This window comes from Coturnix japonica, chromosome 7 (genome assembly GCF_054131305.1).
Source record: "Coturnix japonica strain WE chromosome 7, WE-NBRP24, whole genome shotgun sequence".
In the NCBI taxonomy this organism is placed as follows: Eukaryota; Metazoa; Chordata; class Aves; order Galliformes; family Phasianidae; genus Coturnix; species Coturnix japonica.
Window position 1 is genome coordinate 25,940,644 of NC_140669.1, and position 12,699 is coordinate 25,953,342.

Consider the following 12,699-nt stretch of genomic DNA (forward strand, 5'->3'; position numbering starts at 1 on the left):
ATACAGCTGTGCACCAGTGTGATGTAGGGCAGCAAAGATGACCTGATTAGCAAAGCCCTCACAAACTGCTGAGGAGATCCTGCTGTGCCAGTGTTCCCTTCCTTGGGGACCTGCGGTCAGTCCCAGCTGAAGGAAACCTTTATACAGCAACAGGAGCTAACCGAGGGCTTTTGAGAATGGCAAATACGATGCTGAGCATGTGCGTAACAGTGAGGGAAATAAGTCGTGTAGGCTGTTTGCTGTCCTTTACGAAATAGCTGGGATATGTCGAGAAATACAGCCTAAATTACTTGGGCTTTGTGAGCTACCTTTGCAGGAGTCTGGGAGCTCTGTGTGTTTTGGAAGGATGAAACCCAGCATTCAGCAGACAGAAACCCTAGGGCATTATAAAGTAAGTGATCTTCCAGTTTTGTAAGCTCTTAAAACCTTGCTTTCATAGGAGTGAGCAGCCAGAGGTCCGCAGACTTCCATGGCAAGTAGTGATGATGTCTTGGTGCTGTCTAGTGATTCCATGTCAGATACGGACAGAGAAATCTGTGAAATTAATGCAAGAAGACAGATAAGATACGACGTTGTCTCTTTCCCTTGTGAGTACATATAAATATGCTCAATTGATATGAGGGTTTTTTTGGTTACTTTATGCATTACCGTGCAAAGACGATGTATGGTACTGTGGTAGCAATGCAGGGTTTTGGGTCAGGAGCCACTGGTACCTCTCCTGTCTCTGCCAGAGCTACCTGTGTAGCCAAGAGAATTAAATCCTGCTCCTGAAGACAGCAAGCCATTTGTTTGAGCTTGGCTCTCCGACTTGCTGAATGCCCCAAAAGGCTGCTATTATTGGAGGGAACTGCTGTTCCCCAGCTCTGAAGTCGGGCTGCCCATATACCACAAGCACGTGCTTTGCACAGGAGGTGGGAGGAGGACCTGAGCCATATCTCTGTGCACCATCGGCACAAGGTGAGGTGGCAATCGCCATCTTGCACCCAAGGTGCAGGCGGGAGCTGAGTTGCAGCCAAGCTCTCTGTCTGTGCCATTGTTTCTTTTTTTAACAATAAACGCATCTCTGTGGCAACAAAATATCAATTCCCTTCTATAAATGAAACGCTGAAGTATTTTGTAGATGAAGAATTTTGTGATGACAGTGCCTGTGCTGGTATCAGTCTGCTGTGATCTGTCTGTGTCCTTGTTTGAGACGGGCTTTGCTGTGATAGTACTTCCATTCCTGAGCTTCCATTAGTGCCTCGATGAATAGTAGAAGATGCACTTCAACAATTTTATGGTTAAAAAGCAGCATCTTATTGTTTGGTTTCTGGTGCCTTTATCCTGTTCATTATGCTTTTGTCTGGTGGTAACGATCATGGCTTAGAATTGCAACATCAACATTGGTCTCTCAACCTTCTGTTTTCTCTGACCATCAATTTGGGGGAAGGAGGAGAAAGGGTGAAGAAGGAAGTGAGAGGGTTAGTTAGTTCTTCGGATGCTGCCAGGGCAGCCCTTGGAAAATGTGCTGACTGGCAGCAAGCAGACCCAGTTATTTCTAGTTCTCTTGTTCGCTTGTCACATTGGGGCCTGGAGCACAGGCCTCCGGCAGGGATCCAGAGACACAGCCGGACCCAGGCCACACGCCTGCACTCAGATGCTCTGCAGCCATTCACACTCATGCTAATGGCCTCAGTGCAGGGGTCAAAGACTGCTGAGATATGAAGGCTGAATCACCTCCTTTTTAAACCCCCTCAGCAGGATCAGGGCTTATGGAAACTGGCGTGTGGGCTCGACTTCTGGCTGACAGTGTGGTCGGAGAGTGTGACTCTGGGAAAGGCCTTGCAGCAGTTTCCACCAGCCGTTGGAACGTGGGTGTCTGGTGATTAAAACACCCCTGCGCTGAGACCCCTCTGTGAAAAGACCTGATATGTTCCTTTTCTATTAAGATCTGCTGAACCCACAAGCACTTGTTACTTACAGGTTTGTCCTGTGACCTGAGCATTAAAGAAATCAGTGGTGGGCCCATTGGTCTAACCAGGCAGATAAGAAACATCTCTAAGTGTGCTTATTTTACAGATATAACTAAACCAGCAGCGTAGGTCTCACTGTTTGCCTTGGCAGTGTCCCATTTGCATGAATCAGAATATGGTGGCACAGAAGTACTTGAGGCTCCTCCAGAGCTGACATCCCCTTGTCAGGAGACGTGCCTGTGCAGGCAGGCTGGTTTGGAGCTTACTAACAGGAGCCCTGCTTCATCAAGTCCCTGTGCTTTGAGCAATCCTGCCTGTGTAGCATGCTCATTTCTGTGAGCTCTGGTGGTGCAGTGTCCTGTCTCTGGAAAAGTTGTGTTTCCCTTCCCAAACTGAGGACAGGAGGGATGTTGATGTGTCCTGGTGTACTGTACTCGTGACTTTGGTCCCTTGAAAGGAAGGGAGCTCCCGTGCTTTGAGTGGAGCAGTGGGAAGTCAGGCTTTAAGCATGGTATATCTCTGCAGCTTTCCATATGTGTCTGGATCTCTCCACACCTTAGTTTCTAGGCTCTAAATTAGGAAAAGAAGATTGTCTTGAACTGAAATTTGGTTGTAACTGGTGCTGTTGCCACTACCTCGAGGCGCTTGTGTTTGTTTGAGCCTCCAGACTGTGCTTTAATATTATATTAGCATTTGGGAACTTAGAAAAATACACATTTTAATGTATTTTTGTGTTTTGTTTGTTTGTTTTGTTTTTATTTCAGCAAATTCAGTGAAGGTAGAAATGCAAAGTGATGAGGAATCTGACAGGAAGACCTTCTGTCAGGAAGATGAGGTCAGGGTTCTCGATGAAGGAAGCAGCCTGGAAGAGCCCCTCACTGAGAATAACGAGATGGCGGATAACAGAAAGATTCAGGAGCTATCGAGCGAGGGAGGAATCCGGCTTCCGAATGGTAAACTGAAATGTGACGTCTGTGGCATGGTTTGCATTGGGCCCAATGTGCTAATGGTACATAAAAGGAGCCACACTGGTAAGCAGCTGAAAGAAAATCTGATGACTGCCTGTGGCATCTGATGTTGATATTACCTGACAACTGTTCTCTCTTCCCTTTTCATTCATGGGGTAGCAGGAGACTGGGGAGGGGAAAAATGGGCTTTGCTGTTTCAGTTCTCCCTCTGCTCCCTGGATTCTGGTGATTCTGTGTTTTGGGCAAGTGGGGCACATCCTCGGTGTTCATTTCTAGTTTTTGATTCTTAAAAACGTGACAGAAGTCTGAAAATCAAATCTTTCTACTGATCTTGACTAGGGAGAATATGGAGGGTGTGTGTATGTGATAACTGTCTGCGTGAACGTGCAAAATTTTTTATACTTTAAGGTGAGTTTCAGGGCTTTCCCTTGGAGCTGCTTGTAGATTAACTAGGCCAGCAGCTTGGGTGTCACACACCTTCATGAGAGGCTAGATGTGATGCTGGGTGACTGTGCAAAGCCACAGCCTCATGCTCAGATGCTTATCCTGGTGCTCAGATGGGCTTGCTGCTCATCATGTGACCACTCCATCAAAGAAACCTCACCTGAGCTGTTCTTATGAAGTAGTGCTTGCCCTGACAAATGTAGATGCCATTTTTTGTGGCATCTTTTGATGCTTACATTTTCCTTGCATTTATATTTATTACTATTAGTGCTACTACTGACTGGAGACCAAAACAGCTTTCTAGCCTTAAGGATTTGATAATTCGAGGGGCAGGCAAAACCTCTGCCATATGGTTTGGGGAAAGAAAGAAAGAACAGACCTCAAGTTCAAAACAAGTTTAGGGGGAGTCTGGGCTAACCTGGGTAAATGAAGGTACCCAGAGGCTGATCCTTAACTCGCTCAGGTGGGAGTGGCAGTTACCTGTAATAGAAGAAAAAGCGAGGATGGTGCCAGGAGACAATGCTGTGGAGTCTTATGGAATCTATCACGGAGAGCCTTTGATTCAAAAAAAGGTCTTAAGCATGTGTTTAACTTCTATGAGATTTAAGATGTGTAACACCCGAACTGCTGCAATATATACTTTTTGGCTTAAGACATATGCTTAAATCTTACTGAGGTTAAGCACAGGTTTCTCTTGAGCCTCAGGGGGTGTTTATTCCTACTATTTTTTTGAGAAAATGAAAGATATATATATATTTATTTCTCTCTCTTTGCTATTATTTAATGGGGTGAGAGGCTCCCACTGTAACTGTGAGATATCTGCCAGGATGTAAAAAGAAAAGTGGAGTTTTAAGACAGAATAAGAAAAGACTTGGTACAATCCCCCTGTAAATCGGGTAGTTTGAAGTCAAGTAGTGTGCACTTGATGGGAAAGAAATCAATAGAATTTCTGTATGGAGGAATAATAAATATATATTATGTAGTTAATGCCCTGTATATAAGCTGTATTGATAATAACTTAACACAAATGTATAATGCAAAGTATTGCAGTATCGTTTATGATGCAGTCATGATTTTAGACAGCAATTACGACAGGGGAAACGCATTAGCTGGAGGAACGAAGTCTTGATTAACAATTTGACATGCTATTACTAGAAAAGGGAAGGAGTACAGAGAATGCAACAGACTGAGTCTCCAGCTTTCAGCTGAAAAGTTTTCATTGGCACTTGCATCTATCTGAGCATATGTATTGTAGGTGCATCAGAATCCACATATTTGAACTTGAACAGCTAAATTAGACCTGCTAATTTTAGATTTAGGTACTTAATTAAATAGCCTGATTTTTTTGGAGATAGCTAGCTTGTCTTTTAAATACAGACAAAGCTTCCTTTTTGTTTTAAAGAAAATGTGAATTCAGAAGAAACAGGACATATTCTCACTTGTGTATGGGTGACAACCACTACACGTGTGTGTGTATGTAGGAGTTACATGGCTAGTAGCTCTTGCCTTCTGGCTAGTGGTGGCTCTGTAACGAGCTATATCTCTTCTCCCATCTGAGCAGAGGAGTGTGCTGCACTGCACTGTACAGATATGTTAAGCATATACAAGTGCTGCCTGGTGCTCTACTCTCAGCACAGCAGTTGGCAAATTTTGCGGGGGATTTTTTTTTCCCCTGCTTTGTTTGTTTGTTTTTTAATACATGCTGCTACTTCACTGTCCACAACAGAAGGAGAAATTTGCTTGGATTTCCACATCCTTGATTTTAAGGAGTATTTTTAACATACTGGTATCTTTCTGTTAAAGTGCAGTACTTGAAAATATATTGCCACTTCCTCAGCAGTTGGGCTGAATGGGCTGGCCCCAGCTCTGGAATGAGCCCTGGCCTGTGGGCAGTCTGGTTTTACAGCCCAAGGGAGGATGGTGGAGGGAAGGGAGGTCCTGCCCAGTAAGTGGAAATGGATGATGTTCTTTATCAGGTAATGCGACTGGCATGTAAGTCCTTACCTCTGAAGACAATTCATGTGTGCCTTGGGAGCTGGATCCCGCCTTGCATTCCTCTTTATCAGTACACAGCCAAAGCATGGTCTGGCCAGTTGTTTGCACTGGCAAAAACTGAAGTCCTTTTCTCTTCCCAAAATCCTAACAGCATTCTATGTAAATCACACTCAGTGCTGTGGTCATGGCAGAGGTTGTAATTTGCCTGTGTGCTGGGACAAAAGTGTGGCTTTCCTTAGGCTTTGGAACTGAAGCTTTGTGAGAAGCTGTGCCATGTGGCTTTGGCTGTGTTGTGCACATAAAGGGACACAGTTTCCTGCAGGCATTATTCCTCTGCTCTTGAGGAGCATTTGCCTTCCCCTGCCACATCGCAGTAGTTCAGCCAAACATGTCTGGGGATGGGGAGAATATCCTCTCCTATGGGTAAGGGCAGAGCCTGTCAGTTGGATGTCCCAGCTCTCATCCTCATGGAAAGCATCCATTTTCTCTCATGATTTTGACCACTCCCTGCCTTGTTAGAGTTAGAGATTTCCCATTTATCCTTTGCTCTTGCATAAAGGACGAGTGATGCTTTGCTCCCTCATCCCTCCATAGCAGAGCTGCTCATTTAATGCCACAGAACACAATGTTTCTCTGAAATGCTGGTAATTCAGGTGGAACATCTGTGTAATCTGCATGGCCATCACAAGAAGGCCTTTCTGTTTATTTGTCGTCACTGACAGAAATGTTCAGTACAGGAATGAAGTATGTTGCACTCTGAACTTTAGTGAGCTGGCTAACCCTGGCCCCTTCCTCACATGCCGCATTATCATGTCCAAAAAATAGCATGTGTCAGCATAGGTTTGATTTATTTTCCATCATCTCTATCTTCTTTTGGTCCAAATTTCATATTCCACACCAAGTGCCCCGGGTTGCAGCATCTTTATCAGAGCTTTTTATTACTGCTGGAGGTAACGAGTCACATAATATTGCCACTGGATATGCCAGGGGCCTGTGCCTGAGGATGCTGAGAAAAGGGGAGAGGAGGAAGATGAGGTCAATAATCCAATTTGTCTGAGCTAATGAAAAGGAACGCCAATGATTTCTCACCTCTTCAGACTTTCTGCTAGCGGGCCTGAATTAAAATGTCCTCAGTCCTCATTTTGTGCTAAGCAGAAAATATTTACTGCTGCAGCCATGCTGTGGCTATGCTCAGTGAGCTCCACAACTCTCACTTGCACTGTGAATAGTGATTTTTCTCCCCAGTAACACCCAGTGCTTTATCCAGTCTGCTGTCAGATTCAGAAGCACCTCTTTATTTCTAAGACAGGATAGGAATCATCCTCATTGCTTTAAGATTTGGGAGGTTTAGACACCCAGACCTAAAGGGTCTGTGCTGCCGCAGCCAGACCTCAAGCTGCAGCTTTAGGGAAGCAATGCAGCAGCACAGAGCTCTTGCCACACTTCTTCTGGGGCCACTGCTGTGTTGTTCTCAGCCTTTTTGGAGTCCTAACCACTGAAGGGTCTCAGATCTTTCCCTGCTCTCCACGTGCATTGCAGTACCATCAAGTGAATAAAGGGAGATAAGGCAAGCACCAACAAGGAAAACCTTCAGTTCTACTATCACATGTATGGTGTTATGACTGAACATATGCAGCATTGAAATGATGAATTTATTATTTTTTGGTTCAGAGTTCAGGTTTTTGGGGCACTAATACTAGGTGAGGAAATGCTACTCAGGCTGCTCAGTTTAAGACTTCTCTGCCTAAAGCAACCAACCAGGAGCAAATCTAACGAAATGGTCATATTAACACACAACAATTAACTCCCTTGAACTGCCAAATTCTTCTAGTACAAGAGTGTAATCGGCTTTAATTTGTGATTTGTAGCCTACTGCAGGCTACCTCTTGGAAGGAGAATCATCTGGCAACAAATCAAAAGTCATAGGGCCGAATTCAAAGAGTGATATTTTCTACTTAAGTTCCTAAATGAATCATCTGACTTCTCTGAAAGTGTCGTTTTGTACTGAAGCATAAGGAAGAAGAGCTTAGATGCTTGAAGTTGTTGAAATGGCTTTCTGCATAGGGATGTGTCTGACTCGCAGTACTTCCTAAACACATTTGGTTTTGGCCTGTTCACAGAAAGAAAGGTCATAAATTGGTGTATAGAGGACATTGGGAAATCACCCAAAAATTCCCAGGAATTTTTCCATAGAGATTTGCCACTACCGTTTTACAATAAATGGCATTACCTTGGAAGAGGGTTTTTCCCAACAAAAAACAAAAAACCAAACCATAGTAGAATCACGGATGGCAAGTGAGGTGCAGGTTGTTGAATGATGAATAGAACAGTAAGTATATAGATAGGGTAGTCCCCAGAATAACAGACGTGGGAATGGAGCCAAATCTGGTGCTCTGTATTTCATTGGGATGAAGGCGTGTTGCATCTCATTGCCTGCCAGTGTGTTAGCAGGGCTGCTGAGATTTCATCTGGGACAGAGCAGGATGGCGGCAGTTGTAGCTGTGTTTCTTCTCACCCCAGTGTTAACAAAAAGCCTACTGTCGAAGGGTGCAAATCAGCACTGTCAGTATGAAGAATTACCTTCTCACTGGCAGTGGGAGCACAGTGGTTTTACAGTAAGTAGTTAAAGTAATAATAATCCTGTTTGAGAAGTACCAAAGTTATCCTTTGTGTATCAAAAATATGTGCCAAACAGGAACGGCTGAGGTCTTTGATATATATTTAACCAGAACAGATGCTAAATGTAGTCCCACTGGACCTGGATTTAATGTTTATAAAGCCTCTTTCCTGGCTTTCTGTAGCATTCTGAAGAGGCTTTAAAACCTGTGTTTTTAAAAGAAAAAAGAAGGTACTTAAAGCACTCCTAGGAGGGGACTTGAATGTGGCTCTGTAAGTAAGCAGGCTTTGCTTTTACCAAGAATGTGTATTATTTTGTGAGCTGCTCCATTTGATTTTAAAGGGACAGAAACTTTCAGATGAGGGTTATGAAGTGTGCTTGGTCAGGAGGTCTGTGGACACAGGGTATTGAAAACAATACCAGATCTGGGGAATTGGGGGTCCGCTTTCCCAAATATTACGTTGAAAAGTTTTAAGCTGTAGAACACACAGCAGAAAGCAATTGATTCCAAGTGGAAGATGTTTAATTTCTCTAGCTTATGAGAGATACTTACTTATTCATGTGCATTTTGACAACCACTTGTGACAGTCTCATTAGAAGTGTTAGAACAGCTTTGGCCGCACTTCGTCGCCGCTTACATTTCTGTTTTGATACAGAAAATGTCACTGATGTATTTTGCAGGGGTACAGAATTCAGAGAAGGCCAACTCATAGTGAAACTCCTGCGCAGCACTTCCGTGCTGAGGCAGTAAAGGAGAACTGTTGTACAGGGAAGCTTCCGATTAAGTAGAAAATGGAGCTGGTTTGCCCTTTGAAATAACAGTTGCCATATACGTGGTAAAATATGGCAGCTGTTAAAGCATCAACCTGCTATTTTGGCTGGTTTCAGGCTTTTTCAGTTAGAAAGTACTCATAGCTTTTGCTCTGAAGTCTCTGGTGATGTGCCATGCATTAAAGATACTTGTAAAAAGACCATGCCATGCTAATAAACCCAACTCTGCTGGTCCACATGGCTTTTCATCTCAGCATTTGTTTACGTGACAGCAAGTTAAGTTGTGTACTATAGATACTGGTGTAGCTAAGGAGAAGTAATATTTCAGTGTTATTTTTCCTGGAGAAGAAATAGCTATAATGGATACATTTTAACCAATGAACTGTTTTGTTTCTGTGGTGGTTTACTGTAATTTAGAGGTAAATATTCAAAATTATACTTGTTAATATTTTATATAAGTATAAAATGATTTAAAAAACTAAAGAAAACAAAACCTTGGGCTTTGGGTCTTTCTGTTTTGTTTGGTGGGGTTGCTCTTCTTAATTACTAGTGCTGTTCCCAGGCACAGACTGCTCTTATTCAGGTAATACTCGGCAGCTCTGGCTCACCTTGCCCTGTCTACTCCTGAAGTGGCTTTAGAGAATTAAATTCTGCATGCTGCAGAACAGGGCTCTGACTTAAGGTCTTAAATCTGGAGCTGAAAAGAAACATCTTTTTTGTTTGGTTAACTGTTTTCTCCCTCTCTCCGCTGAGTAATTTTTTAGTTTCTAAGGGTGGAAGGCTTTTTTGCCCTGCTTTGGCTTTAAGGGAGAGAAAAGATTTAATATTTAGCAGTAGACTAAAAGTATTTTCAGTCACTTAGTATCCAGTGTTAAAAAGGAAAAAGCTCGTGTAGTCACACGTTTCAGTACACGTCCTTTTTATGAATTCCTATTTTAGTAAGTCAGCGCAAGTTAACAGAATCAAAAGGCAAACGCATATCTATAAATGGTGTAACATGCACCACATTTACAATTGTTTGTTGCCTCCCATAGCCACGCATGCAATCTATTGTATTTGTCTCTAGTTTCTAAGGTATCTGTGCTGCACTTGCCCCAAAAGACAGGAAAATATTTTAAACACAGGAACTGCCATGTAGAGAGGAAATGTATTTAGGTAAAGACTCTTCATGAGTGAAGTAGAGCTGCCCAAGCTGGTGTCAGACAGGTTATCCCATGTATTGTGCAGTGGGTTCCCAGGACTGCAGAATGGGAGTAATGACCCTTCCCAAGTGCTCGGGCTGTGCAGACCAGCATGGTATGGAGACTAAATTTATGCAGTCAGATGCTAGAATTGTAAATCTACCTATGTCTGGTGTTCTGATTCTTTACAAAGCATGCACTTCGGTTACTATTAGCTGAATCTTAGAATACAGCATGGTTATTATTAGTGTGTTAAATTAGAAGTATGATTACTTTCAGCTATGAACAAAAAACTTTCACAGGAGCATAAGGGAAGTGAATAAAGATGTCAGGGACGTTACTTTGTTGTTAAAGAATACTAATAATGCTGGAGTACTTCTGAAACCTACTAGCAGAAAACAGCAGGAGAAATAATGGGGAAAGCAGTCTTCTCAAGGCACTGGCGTGATAAATAAGAGGTTGGTTTGCTATTGTCTCAAGTGGGCATCAAACAGCAGAGTTCATATAAAAACAGCAAAATCTTATTATTGGGTTTTTACTATTTTGGGGTAACTTTCCATTGGATGTTTGTGTCTGGTATTAACTGTACTAGATTTAAAAACTGCTATTCAATAGCATGAGTGTGACTAAAATTAATTGTCATCCCAGAAGGCTGCAGTTTAATCAAGAAGCAGGGAATACATGGTTGGACAAAACTGTAAGAAACAGATCGAATGATTTACTCAGAATTAAAACCAGTAGGAAAAAATTAGTTCCTTCTGGATTAAAGTAGTCTATCGAAATTAAAATGTGCTCTTGTAGCAGATTCTGTATGTGGCAAGAAGCTTCATGAAGGATATTCTCATGTCATCTTTGCCACTGAGCTGTAGTAGTGCAGTGATTACTTGAATTCCTGACTGAAGACTTCGAACATGTCTTCAGCTGCCTATTTACTGAGGAATAATACCTGCTCACCTGTGGCCTCCAAGAATATCAAAGAAAAGTTGGGCAAAACACACAAACTGCATAGCTTAAAAACCGGCAGGAATAAAAGAACAGGCTTGAAACTTGGTGAGAATTCTGCTGCTTTCTGTAATGTTGTCATCCCGAAACTGAAGCTGTTATTCCTGAATACTGAGAAATGTGTCAGAGGGAGGGAGTTCTGCCTGTTTTCTCAGACACCGAAAGCAAAACAGAAAACACACACACACACACAGGATTTGTTGACTTTATACTTTTTACATATCTCTGTTAGAATGTTTTAAAATGATTTAAAAGAATATAACGGCTGATCAGATCCTTCAGAGTTCCATGGAGAAACCACAAACTATCAATTCCAGTGAGCTTGTATATTTGGTGTATTTGGAAGAAGAGCTTCATGGCTTGGTTTTTCTTTATTATTAGTCCACAGTGTTTTTGGCAAGATGGTAGCAGCCTTAATATCTTCTTCAGTTCATCTGCAGTGGTTTCAGATCTACCTTCAACGCACAGAATGAAGTTGCAGAGATGTGGTACATATATGGCACACCTCCCTTCTGTTGCCCTTCTTACAGGACCATGGCATGGGCAGTGACTTAAACCACCAAAGCAAGAACTGCTAGAGGACACCTGTGAGAGCTCTCTTCCTCCCTCTTTCCATTTGAATCAGAAGACAGATGTTGGTGTTTACACCAGACGTGTGAACTACTATGACAAAAAACATCGTTATGTAGCCAGGGAGTAACCATTTTAAAGCAACTGAAAAAAGGAGTTGGGGAGATGTGAAAGATCACAGAACATGTTTATTTTTCACAAGAACTGTGCTTCATGATAATGAATTCAAACTCAAGAGTCCCAACAGGATCTGACCAAGGATCCATGATAAGGGTTATGCTTAAAAAAATGAATGGAAGTGCTTACATCTGAAATCTGATGTTCAAGACCTTTTAGAGCAGGGGAGCTCTGGCTAGTGAAGCCCCTTCATCATTTAAAGACTGGATGAATGGCAAGTGTTGAGTATATTTTTGTGCCTTACAGACTCTCAATCTGCCCAGTGGGATGCAAGTAGGTGCTTATAGCTGACCATGTGCCCAGAAATGCTGGGACAGAACCGAGTGTCCTCAGCAAATGTTGATCTGGATTATAGTCTTAATAATACTTCAGGAAGCCTATGTCAGTTTGTCATATTTCTTTTCCCCTTTAAATTAAAAAAAAAATAAATAAAAAAATTAAAAAATAAGAGTTTCTTGATCCAGTCCTCACTATCAAGGGCAAATATAAATGATTAGCATCAACGTAATTTCTCTGTGTGTGTGTGTGTATGTGTATGTTTGTGGGGCGGATTGAGTAAGGAGTAGAGTCTCTGTTAAAATTAATTAATTATTTTTTGCATTAAACAAGTCTTTTCCATTAGTTTTTACACAAATTTGCCTGTTTCTCTATTTAACATCATGAGACTTTCTTAGCCTTTGCTATTTCACAAAGGTTGTGGGCCTGACTGTCACTTGCATTAATTGTCTTTGTACCACTTCAGCAATGGAAAGCAGCCTTTAAAAGGGGGCTTTAATTAAGTTGCAGTGTAAGCAAAAGGTATAGTATAAAACAAAGACTTTAATATCTGTCCAAAACCAAGACTTTAATATCTGTTCAGCTTCAATTATTTATGTGGATTGGACCAATACTAAAGATACATGCAGAACTGTAGAGATAAATACTACAGACTCCAGTTATGGATCTGAATTTTGAGCAGAGCTCATCATTTTCTGAAGACAAAACCTCTGAGACTGGGAGCTTCGTGAAAATCAGGTGGCAGT

General features: G+C 42.1%; 1 protein-coding gene across 23 annotated transcripts in view; it reads left to right on the forward strand.

The window, feature by feature from the left end:
* Nucleotides 1-12,699, forward strand: part of IKZF2 (IKAROS family zinc finger 2) — a 103,730-nt gene that overhangs the window by 52,889 nt on the left and 38,142 nt on the right. For 15 of the 23 annotated variants that reach the window (XM_015867965.3, XM_032445731.2, XM_032445734.2 and 12 more), the window contains one exon: nucleotides 2,717-2,983. In XM_015867965.3, the coding sequence (XP_015723451.2) occupies nucleotides 2,717-2,983 (267 nt within the window). Of the gene's footprint in view, nucleotides 1-439; nucleotides 588-2,716; nucleotides 2,984-12,699 lie in introns of all 23 variants that reach the window. The other 8 variants (XM_085552772.1, XM_032445738.2, XM_015867969.3 and 5 more) reach the window with 3 other exon arrangements.